A 13,410-nucleotide genomic window follows, 5' to 3' on the forward strand; every position below is an offset into this window, starting at 1 on the left:
CACGGCAACACCCCCGCGGCGCCGCCGGGCGTTTCCATGGCAGCCGTTGCGCTCCCAGAGCGCCCCCCACAGACCGGAATCGCGTCACGGCAGCGCCGGAAATACCGGGGAGGCGGAGGCGGAAGCGGAAGCGGCGGCAGCCGTGGCCGTGTCCTTCTGTGCCGTGACGCCGGGGCGGCACCATGGCGGACGCGGCTTCGCAGGTGCTGCTGGGCTCGGGGCTCACCGTGCTCTCGCAGCCGCTCATGTACGTGAAGGTGCTGGTGCAGGTAAGGGCGGGGATGGCGGGGTTGGGAGGGGGGTACCGGGCTTGGTATCGGCCGCGTGGGGGGTACAGCCTTCCCGTCCCCGCTGCAGGTGGGCTACGAGCCGCTGCCGCCCACCCTGGGGAGGAACATCTTCGGCCGCCAGGTATACCAGCTGCCCGGCCTCTTCTCTTACGGTGAGTCCGCCCCGGTGGGGCCGCCCCGGTGCCGTCCCGGTGCCGCCGTGGGGTCCCCCCAGGGCTGACGGTCCCCGCTGTCCCCAGCCAAACACATCGTGAAGGTGGACGGGAGAGCGGGACTCTTCAAAGGCCTCGCCCCCCGCCTCTGCTCCAGCGCCATCGGCACCGTGGTGCACAGCAAAGTGCTGCAGGTACCGGCACGGGCGGGGCGCCGGGCCCGGGGCGCAGCGGGAACCGGGGGTTCTGCCGCCGGGGCAGGGGGCACCGGGACCTCCTGGCTCCCTGCGCAGTGCTGACCCTGGGCTGACCCTGCCGTTTGCTCCACAGCGGTACCAGGAGGCTGAGCAGGCTGAGGTGGGTGCAGAGGTGCTTCTCACAGGGAATCTTCCCTTCCCTTCCCTTCCCTTCCCTTCCCTTCCCTTCCCTTCCCTTCCCTTCCCTTCCCTTCCCTTCCCTTCCCTTCCCTTCCCTTCCCTTCCCTTCCCTTCCCTTCCCTTCCCTTCCCTTCCCTTCCCTTCCCTTCCCTTCCTTCTCTGTTCCTACATCCCTGTCTTTTCCTTTCTCTCTCTTTCCATTTCTCTGTTCTTCTATTCATCCCTTCTCCTTTCTCTCCTTCTCCTTTCCCTCCTCTCTCTCCTTTCCTCTTTCCTTCATTCTGTTCTTCTCTCCATCCTCCCTTCTCCATTCCTTCCCTCCTTCTTTTTCCTTTTTGCCCCTTCATCCTTTCCTCCTCCTCCCCTCCTTCTCTCCCTTCTCTCTTCCCTCCCTCCCTCCCTCCCGCCTCCCCACACCCCCCAGCCTTGGACAGCCCTGCATCTGGAGTGCTCCGCTTGGCCAGGAGCTTCCAACCCCACCCTGGGGACAATGTCCCCTCTCCAGGGGGCTGCTCCCACCTGACTCCTGCTTCCCCCTGCAGCCTGGAGCCAGCAAGAAGGAGCCAGTGTCCTCGCTGGAGCAGGTGCTCAAGGAGGTGAGGAGCAGGAGGAGGAGGAAGGCACCGGGATGTCACATCCCCGTCCCCTCCCGGTGACGCTCCGTTTGTTCCCAGACCTCCCGAGAGATGGTTGCGCGCTCCGCTGCCACCCTCATCACCCACCCCTTCCACGGTAGGTGCTCCCCCATCCCAGGGGACTAGAGGGGCAGTGCCAGGTGCCTCCTCTTGCTCCCGTGTCACTCCCGTGTCACTCCCGTGTCATTCCCCGCAGTGATCACCCTGCGCTGCATGGTGCAGTTCATCGGCCGCGAGACCAAGTACAGGTATGGCCTGGGGGCTCTGGGTGCTCTGGGGGGTTTGGTATCCTGGGATCCCCCTGACGTTATCCCTCCTCTTCCTCTCCATCCCAGCGGGACACTAAGCGCCTTCACCACAATCTACCGGGAAGAGGGAATCCTGGGATTCTTTGCGTGAGTGCTGGGAAGGCGGCGAGGGGCACGGCAGGGGTGACATCAGTGGAAAGGTCCCAAACCCTTCTTGGGAGTATCTTGGATCCCTCCAGCAGCTCCAGAGTATTCACCTAAGCATCCTCGCTCCCAGGGTTGGCTGTTCCCCCGTCACCTGGCTGCTGTGGGAACAGCCGCCCCCTTTCCCAAACCAGCTGTTCCCAGCTGTCTGCACAGCCGGATCCGAACCCTCAGCCAACATTCCCACTGTTTCTTCTCTTGCAGCGGCCTCATCCCGCGGCTCCTCGGGGACATCCTCTCCCTGTGGCTGTGTAACATGCTGGCCTACCTCATCAACACATACGCGCTGGAGAACGGGGTAGGCTCCGCGCCGGGGTGCCGGGAGCTGATGGGGGGCAGTTCCAGGGGTGTTCTGGGAGCCACGACCCCGTTTGGGGGGATTCAAATGCTGTCGCTCCTTTCGCAGGTCTCCACCATGACCGAGATGAAGAGCTACTCCCAGGCGGTCACTGGGGTGAGTACAGCCACGGGCAGGAAGTGGATCCTTTCCTTAGGGAGTGGTGTGTTTCTGGAATTCTGCCACTGCCAGGGTGGGGATGGAGCCAGGCTGGGATCAGCTGGATCAGGCACAGGCCAAGGGGTGCTCCATGGAGGACACGTGTGACCCTGTGGACGTGGCAGGAGTGGGCTCCCTCCCTAGGGTGTAGGGAAGAGGGAACATCCCATCGATCCCCGCTTTTCCTGCAGTTCTTTGCCAGCATGCTGACATACCCCTTCGTCCTGGTCTCCAACCTGATGGCCGTGAACAACTGCGGGTGAGTCCATAATCCCACTGACACCTGCATCCCCCAGCCCCGGATCAGCTCCTGGAACCACTTTTCCAAAATTCCCAGATGGAAAAGGTGCTTCCAGCACTCCACAGGGTTGATCCCTCTTTGGTTGAAGTGGGAAAGGGTCATTTTGGGGGTTCAACCCAGTGTGGAGCCCACGGACGGAATGGGTCCCACCTCCACGGGTGGGAATGGTTCCCACAGGGAATCATTCCCAGTGGGTCTTTCCTCCCTTCTCCAGGTTGGCCGGGGGTCTCCTTCCCTACGCACCCACCTACTCTTCCTGGCTGGATTGCTGGAGCCAGCTGCACAGGGAGGTAAGTGCTGAAGCTAGGATACACCAGGACACACCGAGGACAGGAGAGGAGCCGGGTGGGAGCCCCATGTGGTTTGGAGGGGCCACCCTGGACCTCATGTGGCCCCTCCATGGTCGTTTTCCCTTTCCAGGGCAACATGAGCCGAGGGAACAGCCTGTTCTTCCGCAAGGTTCCAGCAGGGAAGCGATATGTGTGGGAGGAGCGGCGGTTCCGCTGATTCCGGAGATGGGAGCGGGGTTGTAGAGCCAATGCTGGGCTCTGGAAGCAAAGAATCATGGAGAGTGATGATTTCTATACAGTTTTTTAAAAATCATTTCCTGCTGAGAGCTGAAGGTGCAGTTGTGAGAGTCTCTGTTCGTGGGGGGTCTGGGAAGTGAGGCTGGCTGGTCACCAGCATTCCCTGATTTATCCAGGAGCCTTTTCCCAACCTTGGACACTGTTGAGGCTGCTTCCACAGGGAAAATTCCCTGACAACCACAGGCACGAGGGAACAACAAGGCTGGTGACACAGAGGGCCAGTGGCACGTGGGGGCTGTCAGAAGTGGGGGGAATGTGTGCCTGGAAGGGGTTGTTGGACACCTGGCCGGGGTTGTGCATGCCTGGAAGGGGTTGTTGGACACCTGGCCGGGGTTGTGCATGCCTGGAAGGGGTTGTTGGACACTTGGCAGGGTCCTTGCAAGGCCTGTGGAGGGGGCAGAGGTGAGCATTGCACACCTGGCCAGAGGTTGCACACCCAAGGGAGCGCGTAGGGCTGGGAGGTGCGGTCACACAGCTGGCGGGGGCTGTCGCACACCAGCAAGAGGGAGGCACTCCGGGGGGGTTATTGCACACCGGGCAGGGGCTGCTGCACCCGTGGTGAGGGTTATAGCACGGCTGGAGCAGGACCTGCAGAGCCGGAAGGTTGTTGCAAAGCTGGAAGGTAGGTGGCACACCTGGCAAGAGTTGTTGCACACCTGGTGCGGGCTGTTGCACGGCTGGAGCGGGACTTGCACACCTGGCAGGGACATGGCAAAGGCGGGACGTGGGTCACACCCCTGGCAAGGGCTGTCGCACACCCAGCCCAAGGGTTGCACGCCTGACGGCGGCTGTCGCACACCGGGCGGGGGCATGGCCCAGCTGGCAGGAGGTTTCATAGCCGGTGGGAGCCGTTCCGCGCTGGGAGGAGGCTGTCGCACCCGCGCGACAGAAGAGCCGCGGCCGGGGCGGGCTCGGTGCGGGGGGCGGGGGGCGGTGCCGGTCCCTCCCTGCGTCCCTCCTCCCTCGCTGCTCCTGCCCGCCCCGTGCCGGCGCCATGGCGGGCCCGGGCGGTGCCGGCGGTGCCGAGGACGCCGGGGATGTGCTGAGCGGCGGCAGCGAGCGGCGGTGCCGGGCGCGGCTGGCGGCGGGGGGCGCGGGGGGCGCGGCGGCGGCGGCGGCCGCGGTGCTGGTGCCGCTGTGCTCGGTGCGCGGCCGCCCCGCGCTGCTCTTCACGCTCCGCTCCCGCCGCCTCGCCGGCCCCCACAGCGGCGATGTCAGGTACCGGCGGGGGGAGCGGGCACCGGGGCCGGGCCGGCCCTGACCCCCCCCCGATCCCTCCCGCAGCTTCCCCGGTGGGCGGCGGGACCCGGCGGACGGGGACGCGGTGGCCACGGCTCTGCGGGAGACGCGGGAGGAGCTGGGGGTGGCGGTGGCAGCCACCAGCGTCTGGGGACAGCTGCGAACGCTGCCCGACCGGGTACCGGGGAACGGCAGGGCTTGGGGGTGCGGGGGAACAAGGGCGTGCGGGGAACAAGGACAAAAGGGCAGGCGGCAGGGACACAGGGATGGGTTCAAGGTGACAGGGAAGGCGGCAGGGTCATGGGTGACGGGTACAAGGGTTCTGGTGTGCTGGGTTTGGGGTGACAGGGGCACAGGTGACAGGGGTTTTGGTGACAGGAACAAAGAACAAGGGGTGACAGGAACAAGGCTGCAGGAACACAAAGGGGTTCAGTTGACAGGGACAAAGCAGTAGGGACACAGGTGACAGAACAAGGGTTCTGGGTGACAGACAGGGCAACAGGGTCATGGGTGAGGTTCTGGGTGACAGGGCAACAGGGTCATGGGCGATGGGTTCAGGGGGACAGGGACACAGGTGGTAGGTGTTAGAGGTGATGGGGATTCTGGGTGATGGGGACAGGGCAGTAGGGACAAGGGTGCAACAGGGACACAGCTGATGGCTTACAGGTGACGGGGACAGGTCAGCAGGGACATGGGTGACAAGAGTTCTGGGGATTCAGGGTGACAGGACACAAGGCAGTGGCACTGGTGAGAGGGTGACACACATGATGAGTGCCTGCACTGGGCGCAGGGGGGTCAAGGCACAGGGGTGGCACTTTGGGGCAGGGGTGTCACCCTGTCCCTTGCTGACACACCTTCCAGCAGGGAATGACCGTGGCGCCCGTTGTGGCCAACCTGGGGCCGCTGGAGGCCTTGACGCTGACCCCCAACCCTGACGAGGTGAGCCACTCCTCCCCAGGCCTGCTCCCCTTCCTGTGGCATCCAGTCCCAGTCACTGTGGTCTGTCCCAACAGGTGGAGGAGGTGTTCACCCTGCCCCTGGCTCACCTGCTCCGTGAGGAGAACCAGGGCTACACCCACTTCCGCACGGCCAACGGCTACGGATACACCTTGCCCGTGTTCCTCAATGGCCCCCACAAAGTGTGGGGGCTCACGGCCATCATCACTGAGCTGACCCTGGAGCTGCTGGTGCCCGGCCACTACCGCAGGAAAACCCATGTGCCGCCCCGGAAAGCCCCAGCCTGAGGGGGGAGGGGGCAGGGGGCGGCTGTGGGGTCCCCATGCCTCGGTTCTCCACCCGTGCACGGGGAAAACGGCTCCGAGCCCAGCGGTGATGTCGCACACTGTGATTCAGTAAAAGCCATGTTTGGAACTGCCCCAGGCTCTGAGTTGTGGAGCAGGGCCAGGACAGTTGTCCCCTGGCACAGGCACAGGAGGAGGAATCCTGGTGCCACTGTGGCAGGGACAGGGACTGTGGGGCCCCCACAGAGGGAACTGTGTCTAATACCCCACAGCCATCGCCTCTGCCACACCCCCAGTCCCACAGAGGAGCTGTAGAGCCTCATGGAAATCCAGGATCTCCCCTCTGAGGTATCTAGGCCCCAGCTGTGTGACCCCATGATCCCTAGGGATCTCCTGCTCCAGGGCAAGCAGGACCCAGAGGCCCTCTGCCCTGACAGTCCCTTCCCACCATTTTATGTCCACAGCAGAGCCTGGGAGCACAGCAGTGTTTATTGAGGACTCTCTGGAGAGCCCTCTGAGTGCTGCCAGCACCCCAGAAACCCCTCACAAGCAGGAAAAGGGAGGTGTGGTGGTGAATCCTTATGCCGACACTGCTCGGGCTTTGGCCTCGTTGTAGCGCCGCATCCTCTCCTCGAGCTCGGGGCGGAAGTGGCGGATGAGGCCCTGCATGGAGCAGAGGAGCTGGTTAATGGGGTGGGGGAAGGCTGCTGGCCCCCCCAGGTCCCCCAGGCCCCTCACCTGCACGGGCCAGGCCGCGCCGTCGCCCAGGGCGCAGATGGTGTGTCCCTCGATCTGCTTGCTGATCTCCCAGAGCGCGTCAATCTCGGCGGCCTGCGCGTCGCCCCGCACGAACCGCGCCATCACCTTGTTCATCCAGTCCACACCTGCGGGAATTGGGATGGGGATGGGTCCGTGCAGTGCCCCCACCCGCAGCCCCTCACCCGAGGCCCCCTGCTCACCTTCCCGGCATGGGGTGCACTGCCCACAGCTCTCGTGCTTGTAGAACTCGATCAGGCGCGCGATGGCTTTGATGATGTCGGTCTGAGAAACGAGACGGGGAAGGGAAGGTGAGGGTCCCACCGTGGCTGGGGGATTCGGGGGGGCCCATCCCTTACCGATTTATCCATGACAATGACGGCGGCTGTGCCCAGCCCGCTCTGCGCCTGCACCAGGGAATCGAAGTCCATCAGCACCGTCTCACACACGGACTTGGGCAGCAGCGGCGTGGAGGAGCCACCCGGGATGACGGCCAGCAGGTTGTCCCAGCCCCCGCGGACACCTCCTGCAAAGAGGGGGGTCAGGACAGGCGGCTCCAGCCCTGCGCCCCACTCCAGCCTGGCTCGGCCGCGGCACTCACCGGCGTGTTTCTCAATGAGCTCCTTCAGTGGCACCGACATCTCCTCCTCCACCGTGCAGGGCGTGTTGACGTGCCCCGAGATGTTGAAGAGCTTGGTGCCGGAATTCCGCTCCCGGCCGAAGCTGGCGAACCAGGCACCACCGCGCCGGCAGATCGTGGGGGCCACCGACACTGTCTCCACATTGGCCACCGTGGTGGGGCAGCCGAACACACCTGGAAAAACATTAGGAAAAAATTCCTCCCTGTGAGGGTGGTGATGCCCTGGCACAATTGGCCCAGAGAAGCTGTAGCTGCCCCATCCCTGGAAGTGTCCAAGGCCAGGTTCAACAGGGCTTGGAGCAACCTGGGATAGTGGTATATGGCCCATGGAAGTCGGGTGGAACGAGACAGTCTTTTCAGGTCCCTTCCAATCCACACCATTCTATGAAACAGTGGGAGCTCTCAATGGATGTGGTGTTGGCTGTGGTATTGCCCTTACAGCAGGACGGTGTCCCGGGGACAATTGTTTTGGGGTGGCAGCTGGGAATTTGGGATGGAGCTGTGGGGCCGTACCCACGTCAGCGGGGAAGGGGGGCTTGAGGCGGGGCTTCCCCTGTTTGCCCTCGATGGACTCGATGAGCGCCGTCTCCTCCCCGCAGATGTAGGCACCGGCGCCGCGCACCACGAACACGTCGAAGGCGTATCCCGACCCGCAGGCATCGCTGCCCAGCAGCCCGGCCTCGTAGGCCTCACGGATGGCCACCTGCAGCGGGGCGGGTGGTGAGCCCGGGAGCGCCCTGAGCCACACCAGGAGATGTGGGGTGGCTGTGGGGCGCTCCGCCCTCACCTGCAGGTTGGAGGCCTCGTTGTAGAACTCCCCGCGGATGTAGATGTACGCGGCGCGGGCACCCATGGCCCGCCCCGCCACCAGGCAGCCCTCCAGCAGCTTGTGCGGGTCGTGCCGCATGATCTCCCGGTCCTTGCAGGTGCCCGGCTCGCCCTCGTCCGCGTTCACCACCAGGTACTTGGGTCTGCGGGCAGCTCACGTCAGGGGGGCTCCCCGCAGGGCGGGGCCGCGGTACCGGAGCCGCGGCCGGTCCTGATCTCACCTCCCGTCCGGGGGTTTGTTCATGAAGCTCCACTTGAGCCCGGTGGGGAACCCGGCGCCGCCGCGGCCCCGCAGCCCCGAGGTCTTGATCTCGCCGAGGATCCAGTCCACGCCCTTGAGCAGGATCTCCTTCGTCTTGTACCAGTCGCCGCGGCGCAGCGCGCCCTGCAGCCTGCGGGCACCGGGCACCGTGGCACCGGGCACCGTGGCACCGGCACCCCCCGCGCTGCTCCCGCTACTCACCGCCAGTCGTGCCGCCCGTAGAGGTTGGTGAAAATCCGGTCCTCATCCCGCAGCGACCCGAACTGCGTCTTCTTGGGCGCCGTCTGCGGGGACACATGGATTCAGCACCGGGAACACCGGGACCTGTTCCGTATGGTCCCGGCGCTCCCCGCCCCGTCCCCGCTCACCGAGAAGGAGGCGGCGGGCAGACGCCGCAGCGCCAGCAGCTGCCTGCCGGCCATTGCGGGGGGCACCGGCACCGGGACCGACCACCGTCACCTTCAGGCGCCCCCGCGGTGACGTCAGGGGGAGCGCCGGCGGCGCGGCAGTGACGTCAGCGAGAGAGGTCGGCCCGGGGTCTGGTTTAGGGGCGGGGCCGTGGCGGGGGGCGGGGCCAGCGGGGGCGGGGCCGCAGGGCGGGCTCGTGGCCCCAGAGGGGCGTGGCCTCGCTGGCGGCGCGCCGGCACGTGCCCCGCGCCGGGCCCGGGTCGGGTTTCGGCGCTGAAACCGGAGCCCCCCCGTTTGCCCCCCCCCGAAGCCCCCCGGGGCGCCTCGCTTTCCCCCCCCCCCCCAGCGCTCCGGGGGGTCGCTGCGCTCCACCCGATCTCCTGGGCGACGCGGCGAGTCCCGGGGACAGCGGTGGCCTCGTCCCTGCGAGGGGCGAGCTCAGGTTCGGGAGGATCTGGTTTCCTCCTGCTTGGTGTCCCGGTCGTGGAGAGAAGGAGAAGGAGCAGGAGCGGGCGGAATGTTCTTCCTCTTTCGCGGGCCGCAGCGGCGCGGCACTGGCAGCCCCGCGCCCCTCACCTGCCGGGGCACCCCCCGGCACCACGGCCCCGGCCGGAGGGGTGCCCGCCGCTCCCGCCCGGCCCCTCGGCCCGGGGGTCCCGGCACCGCCGGCACTGCGCGGAGCCGGGGGAGGTTAAACCGTAGTGGTGGGTCCCCCATGGAGCGTCAGCGGGCTGCCGAGGAGCCGGGGCCCCGGCCGCCCCCCGCTTTTGGGCAGGTAACCGGCGGCGGGGACAGCGCCGGGGCACGGTGGGTGCCGGGGATCCTGCGTGCCCTCGCAGGGTGGCTGCAGGACTGGGGAACAGCTGGGCGGCTCCCCACATCTGGAGCAGGGCGGCCGAGCGGGAAATAATCCGGAGGATTATGCGCGCGGGCGCGGCACCCCCCCCCCCCGCGCCTGCCCTGCATATCCCCAGATATTCCATAAAAACCTCAAATCCCCGGTGGCAGCCCCACGGTCTGCGCTAGCCAGCCCCCCCGGGGCCAGGCATGTCCTGCGGTGCGGGGGCAGCCCCCAGCCATGGGCAACTGCACCAAGACCCCTGAGCGACGGCTCCCAAAGGTACGGCCGGACTGGGATACCCCGCGGGGCAGCAGCAGGAGGAGGAGGAGGAGGGGGTCCCTGCTTGGCCCCCCCTTGCCACTGACGCCCGCTCCACTTGCAGGATGGGAAGCCGCACTCAGGCGCTCCAGGCTCCGGCACAGGGGACCCCGAGGACTTGCTGGACGTGGCACAGACCCCCCCCCTGCAGGGATACTCGGTGCTGCAGGGGCTGGTGGGGCCGGCCTGCATCTTCCTTCGGCAGAGCATCGCCATCACCCAACGGGTACGCGACTACTGTCCCCTCCCCGCATGATGCCTGCCCTCCCGGGGGGCTTAGGGCAGGATCCCTGCAGGATCCCCGGGAGTAGGACCCCTCCTTCGTCTCTTCCCATTTTCTCTTCCCCAGGACCGGGAGCTGCGGCCTGAGGAGATTGAAGGTGAGGTTTTGGGGAGGGGGTCCCTCCCAGGTGGGTGGCGTTGCCAGGTTGCTGGTGGTGACGCTGTGGTGTCCCCAGAGCTGAAGCAGGCATTCCGGGAGTTTGACAAGGACCATGATGGCTACATCAGCTACAAGGACCTGGGCGAGTGCATGCGGACCATGGGCTACATGCCCACGGAGATGGAGCTCATCGAGCTGTCCCAGCAGATCAGTACGTGGTGGGGCAGTGGGTCCTGAGCGATCCCTGCCTCATGCCCCGCTGACACCCCCCTCCTGCTGCAGCTGGGGGCAAGGTGGATTTTGACGATTTTGTGGAGCTGATGGGCCCCAAGATGCTGGCAGAGACGGCGGATATGATTGGGATCAAGGAGCTGCGCGATGCCTTCCGTGAGGTACGGGGACGGGGGGGGACAGACGGGTAGGCTGCCAGCGTGCCAAGGGTGGCCGGTGGCAACAGGACCTTGTCTGTAGTTTGACACCAATGGGGACGGGCAGATCAGCGTGCCGGAGCTGCGGGAGGCCATGCGCAAGCTCCTGGGGCAGCAGCTCAACTACCGGGAGGTGGATGAGATTCTCAAGGATGTGGATCTCAATGGCGATGGCCTGGTGGACTTTGAAGGTAGGAGCAGGGAAGGGGCCAGGAGCACCCCCAGGGACATCTGGGATGTTCCGCGTGTGTTTTTCCCCGGCAGAGTTTGTGCGGATGATGTCGCGCTGAGGGTGGTGTGTGCCAACGCGGGACCCAAGCCCCCCGTGCCTTACGAAGAGGAGGGGGCCACAGAGGGACCCCCAGCCCCAGGGGCCGGGGCGGTGCTGGCACAGCAGTGCCTGTGCCTGGGGTGAGGCCGAGTGCTGGAGCTGCTCCGATGCCGAGGTCTGACCGTGGCGGGAGGCACTGGGGCAAATGTCGGGACCCTTTTCGGCACAGGCTCGGCCAAGCTTCGACTACTCTCACCCTCATCTCTGCTCTCTCCCTGCACCATCCCCCTTCCCACCCTGACCTCACCCTAAAAGCCGCACCATTGTGGTCCCCTCTCCTTCAGCTGTGCCCCATCCCTGCTGCTCATCTCTCCAGCCTCCATTCCCACTCTGTATGCCATGCTGAGCCCCTCAGGCTTCCCCCACACCATGTTTAATGCGGACTGCACAGCATAACCTGCCTCGTCACCGTGGTTTGAGCTCAGACCTACCCCACACCCGCCTAGGGTGAGGCATCCCTCCCCTTTTGGGGCCAGCACAGACTCTCATGGATGTTTTGACAGCCCCCAGCCCAGGGGAGACTCCTAGCACCTGGGCCAGGAGACCCAAGAGGAGACAAATAAAGCATTACCAGGTGGAAGGGCCTCAGCCAGCTGCAGGCAGGGCTGCTGCAGGAACCCCTCCCTGCCCTGGCTGCAGTTTTGGGGCCAATTTTGCCCTTTTGAAATGATAAAACTCTCTCTACAGACTTTTGTTTTGTGTTTTATGTTGTTTCCAAAGGGTTTATTGGTGATCGTGCCATCTACTGGTCTGCCCCAAAACCCCGGACCCCCACTGTGTATCACGGGAGCCCCGCAGGGAACCGGGACCCCGGGCACCCCCCCACCTGTTCGGGCACAGGGCCGAATGCACAGCCGGCGGGTGGGGATGCCCCCCAAAGTCCGGGCAGGGGTTCACCCCTGCAGAGAGTCGGGACGCCCTGACCTGCGCCGGCTCGGGGCTGTGGGGTGGCACGGGGTCCCGCGGCGGCGGGGGGAGCGCGGCGGTGCCGATGGTGCCGCTCCCGGTGTCCTCCCCCATTCCCGGTGTCCTCCCCCATTCCCGGTGCCCCCCCCAGGCGGTGGCGCCGGTCAGTCACGTGACCCGCAGAGGGTCCTCTCCGCGGCGGGGCGTGGCCTGCACCGCAGTCACGTGGTCGGGGAGGCACCGACGGGGCGGGGCCGACGCCGCGTGTCTCCACGGTGACCGGCCGGCGGGCGCGCGGCGGCGTGATGACGTCGTGCGCGTGACGCGCCTGCGTCATCACCGCGAGCGCCGGCGGAGGGGGGAGAGACCTGGGTCAGGCCGGGGCCGCGCAGCGCCACCGGGAACCGGGGCTGCCGCGCTCCGCTCCGGTTCCCGGCTTCCCGCCGGGCCGAGCGGGGCCGAGCTGAGCTGAAGAGAGGCGGGCACCGGCGATACAACCGGCGGGGCGAGCGCGGGGGCCGCACGCCGACCCCCGCCGCGGGGCTCCAGGGATCCGGGAGCGGCGGGCGGCAATCGGGGATGTCCTACAAGCCCATCGCTCCCGCCCCCGCTACCCCCGGAGCCGCCAGCGCCAGCCCCGCCCCGCCGGGGCCCGGGGCACCGTCCGCCGGTGAGAGAACCCCCCGGTAGCCGCGGGGGACGAGGGGCACCGGGAGCGGAGAGAGACCCGGGGGACGCAGGGGGGGTACCCCGGGAAGGGATGGTACCGGATGAGGGAGGTGTCGAGGAAGGGGGAGTGTGGCCGTGACCCTGAGTTTCCCGTAGCCACGAGTGTCCCGTCGCCCTCCGGTTCCGTCCCCGGCGCCGCCGCCCCTTTCCGGCCGCTCTTCAATGACTTCGGGCCGCCGTCCATGGGCTACGTGCAGGTGAGGCGCGGGGCCGGGGCCGGTGGGGCCGGGCGCGGCGGCGGGGGTGGCCCCCAGCCCCTCCGTCCCTCCGTGTCCCCCTGTTCCCGCAGGCCATGAAGCCCCCCGGGGCGCAGGGCTCGCAGAGCACCTACACCGACCTGCTCTCGGTCATCGAGGAGATGGGGAAGGAGATCCGGCCCACCTACGCTGGCAGCAAGAGCGCCATGGAGCGGCTGAAGCGGGGTAGGGGCGGGGGGGGAACCAGGCGGCCGCCGGGACTGCGCCCCCGAGGCTCCCCACCCCCGTGGGGAGGGACTGGAGTGTGATTCGAGGTGTCCCTGTGCTTCTCCCCGCAGGGATCATCCACGCCCGGGCGCTGGTCAGGGAGTGCCTGGCCGAGACAGAGCGAAACGCCCGCACGTAACGGCAGCTGCCACCCGGGACCCCCCGGGACTCCCCGGTGGTGGCGGCGGGGGCGGGGGGGCCGCCGTGCTGCCCGAGCCCCCCCTCCCCGCGCTCTCCGCTCTTTATAAATGCGTGTTTTTATAAATAAAGGACAATGTTGGGACTTGGCCTCGGTGTGTCCCCGCGGGGATGGGTCCCGACGCTCATGGTGGGACGCGGCGTAGAGG

At 66.7% G+C, this 13,410-nt stretch overlaps 5 protein-coding genes across 9 annotated transcripts; 4 read left to right on the forward strand and 1 right to left on the reverse strand.

The window, feature by feature from the left end:
- The first annotated feature begins 116 nt into the window (after positions 1-116).
- On the forward strand, positions 117-3,325 carry MTCH2 (mitochondrial carrier 2). Its single transcript, XM_069015916.1, has 13 exons — positions 117-269; positions 358-442; positions 530-636; positions 773-799; positions 1,362-1,415; positions 1,494-1,551; positions 1,651-1,702; positions 1,790-1,849; positions 2,111-2,204; positions 2,313-2,360; positions 2,594-2,661; positions 2,918-2,993; positions 3,124-3,325. The coding sequence occupies exons 1-13, from the start codon at positions 183-185 to the stop codon at positions 3,208-3,210; spliced, it is 903 nt and encodes a 300-aa protein (XP_068872017.1). The 5' UTR covers positions 117-182; the 3' UTR covers positions 3,211-3,325.
- Positions 3,326-3,878: 553 nt separating this feature from the next.
- On the forward strand, positions 3,879-5,900 carry NUDT8 (nudix hydrolase 8). Its single transcript, XM_069016696.1, is given in 5 exon segments — positions 3,879-4,208; positions 4,210-4,508; positions 4,575-4,707; positions 5,391-5,468; positions 5,543-5,900. Coding segments are annotated over 5 exon segments (951 nt in total). The 5' UTR covers positions 3,879-3,998; the 3' UTR covers positions 5,774-5,900.
- Positions 5,901-6,238: 338 nt separating this feature from the next.
- Positions 6,239-8,758, reverse strand: NDUFV1 (NADH:ubiquinone oxidoreductase core subunit V1). 2 transcript variants are annotated; one of them, XM_069016690.1, is made up of 10 exons: positions 8,625-8,755; positions 8,458-8,540; positions 8,216-8,386; positions 7,954-8,137; positions 7,680-7,869; positions 7,128-7,340; positions 6,886-7,052; positions 6,730-6,811; positions 6,509-6,654; positions 6,239-6,433 (listed from the first exon to the last, which is right to left on the reverse strand). In XM_069016690.1, exons 1-10 carry the CDS (start codon positions 8,676-8,678, stop codon positions 6,350-6,352), a joined length of 1,374 nt encoding a protein of 457 aa, XP_068872791.1. In that variant the 5' UTR covers positions 8,679-8,755; the 3' UTR covers positions 6,239-6,349. The 2 variants fall into 2 exon arrangements, with proteins under 2 accessions (XP_068872791.1, XP_068872790.1); XM_069016689.1 differs by having other exon boundaries at positions 6,509-6,811; positions 8,625-8,758.
- Positions 8,759-9,068: 310 nt separating this feature from the next.
- CABP2 (calcium binding protein 2) lies at positions 9,069-11,603 on the forward strand. Of its 4 annotated transcripts, none has more exons than XM_069016694.1 (7): positions 9,069-9,439; positions 9,888-10,049; positions 10,173-10,203; positions 10,282-10,416; positions 10,488-10,597; positions 10,677-10,824; positions 10,898-11,007. In XM_069016694.1, exons 1-7 carry the CDS (start codon positions 9,182-9,184, stop codon positions 10,921-10,923), a joined length of 870 nt encoding a protein of 289 aa, XP_068872795.1. In that variant the 5' UTR covers positions 9,069-9,181; the 3' UTR covers positions 10,924-11,007. The 4 variants fall into 4 exon arrangements, with proteins under 4 accessions (XP_068872795.1, XP_068872792.1, XP_068872793.1 ...); XM_069016695.1 differs by lacking the exon at positions 9,069-9,439 and adding an exon at positions 9,653-9,784; XM_069016691.1 differs by having other exon boundaries at positions 10,677-11,603.
- A 583-nt stretch (positions 11,604-12,186) lies between these two features.
- CDK2AP2 (cyclin dependent kinase 2 associated protein 2) lies at positions 12,187-13,346 on the forward strand. Its single transcript, XM_069016697.1, has 4 exons — positions 12,187-12,540; positions 12,696-12,796; positions 12,889-13,021; positions 13,135-13,346. Exons 1-4 carry the CDS (start codon positions 12,450-12,452, stop codon positions 13,200-13,202), a joined length of 393 nt encoding a protein of 130 aa, XP_068872798.1. The 5' UTR covers positions 12,187-12,449; the 3' UTR covers positions 13,203-13,346.
- The last annotated feature ends 64 nt before the right edge of the window (positions 13,347-13,410 follow it).

The sequence above is a fragment of the Aphelocoma coerulescens genome, chromosome 5, assembly GCF_041296385.1.
Source record: "Aphelocoma coerulescens isolate FSJ_1873_10779 chromosome 5, UR_Acoe_1.0, whole genome shotgun sequence".
Lineage (NCBI taxonomy): Eukaryota > Metazoa > Chordata > Aves > Passeriformes > Corvidae > Aphelocoma > Aphelocoma coerulescens.

What these genes read in the sequence shown, in the direction of transcription:
- MTCH2 (XM_069015916.1), top strand. Translation starts at nt 183, where the DNA reads ATGGCGGACGCGGCTTCGCAGGTGCTGCTGGGCTCGGGGCTCACCGTG. An exon ending in AGGAGGCTGAGCAGGCTGAG is followed by an intron (nt 800 to 1,361) that starts GTGGGTGCAGAG and finishes TTCCCCCTGCAG; the next exon opens with CCTGGAGCCAGCAAGAAGGA. An exon ending in ACTCCCAGGCGGTCACTGGG is followed by an intron (nt 2,361 to 2,593) that starts GTGAGTACAGCC and finishes CTTTTCCTGCAG; the next exon opens with TTCTTTGCCAGCATGCTGAC.
- NDUFV1 (XM_069016689.1), bottom strand. Translation starts at nt 8,678, where the DNA reads ATGGCCGGCAGGCAGCTGCTGGCGCTGCGGCGTCTGCCCGCCGCCTCC. An exon ending in ACGAGGCCTCCAACCTGCAG is followed by an intron (nt 7,870 to 7,953) that starts GTGAGGGCGGAG and finishes GCCCCGCTGCAG; the next exon opens with GTGGCCATCCGTGAGGCCTA. An exon ending in CCCCTTCCCCGCTGACGTGG is followed by an intron (nt 7,341 to 7,679) that starts GTACGGCCCCAC and finishes ATGTTTTTCCAG; the next exon opens with GTGTGTTCGGCTGCCCCACC.
- CABP2 (XM_069016691.1), top strand. Translation starts at nt 9,182, where the DNA reads ATGTTCTTCCTCTTTCGCGGGCCGCAGCGGCGCGGCACTGGCAGCCCC. An exon ending in CGCCCCCCGCTTTTGGGCAG is followed by an intron (nt 9,440 to 9,887) that starts GTAACCGGCGGC and finishes CTCCACTTGCAG; the next exon opens with GATGGGAAGCCGCACTCAGG. An exon ending in GCGGCCTGAGGAGATTGAAG is followed by an intron (nt 10,204 to 10,281) that starts GTGAGGTTTTGG and finishes TGGTGTCCCCAG; the next exon opens with AGCTGAAGCAGGCATTCCGG.
- CDK2AP2 (XM_069016697.1), top strand. Translation starts at nt 12,450, where the DNA reads ATGTCCTACAAGCCCATCGCTCCCGCCCCCGCTACCCCCGGAGCCGCC. An exon ending in CGTCCATGGGCTACGTGCAG is followed by an intron (nt 12,797 to 12,888) that starts GTGAGGCGCGGG and finishes CTGTTCCCGCAG; the next exon opens with GCCATGAAGCCCCCCGGGGC. An exon ending in CATGGAGCGGCTGAAGCGGG is followed by an intron (nt 13,022 to 13,134) that starts GTAGGGGCGGGG and finishes TTCTCCCCGCAG; the next exon opens with GGATCATCCACGCCCGGGCG.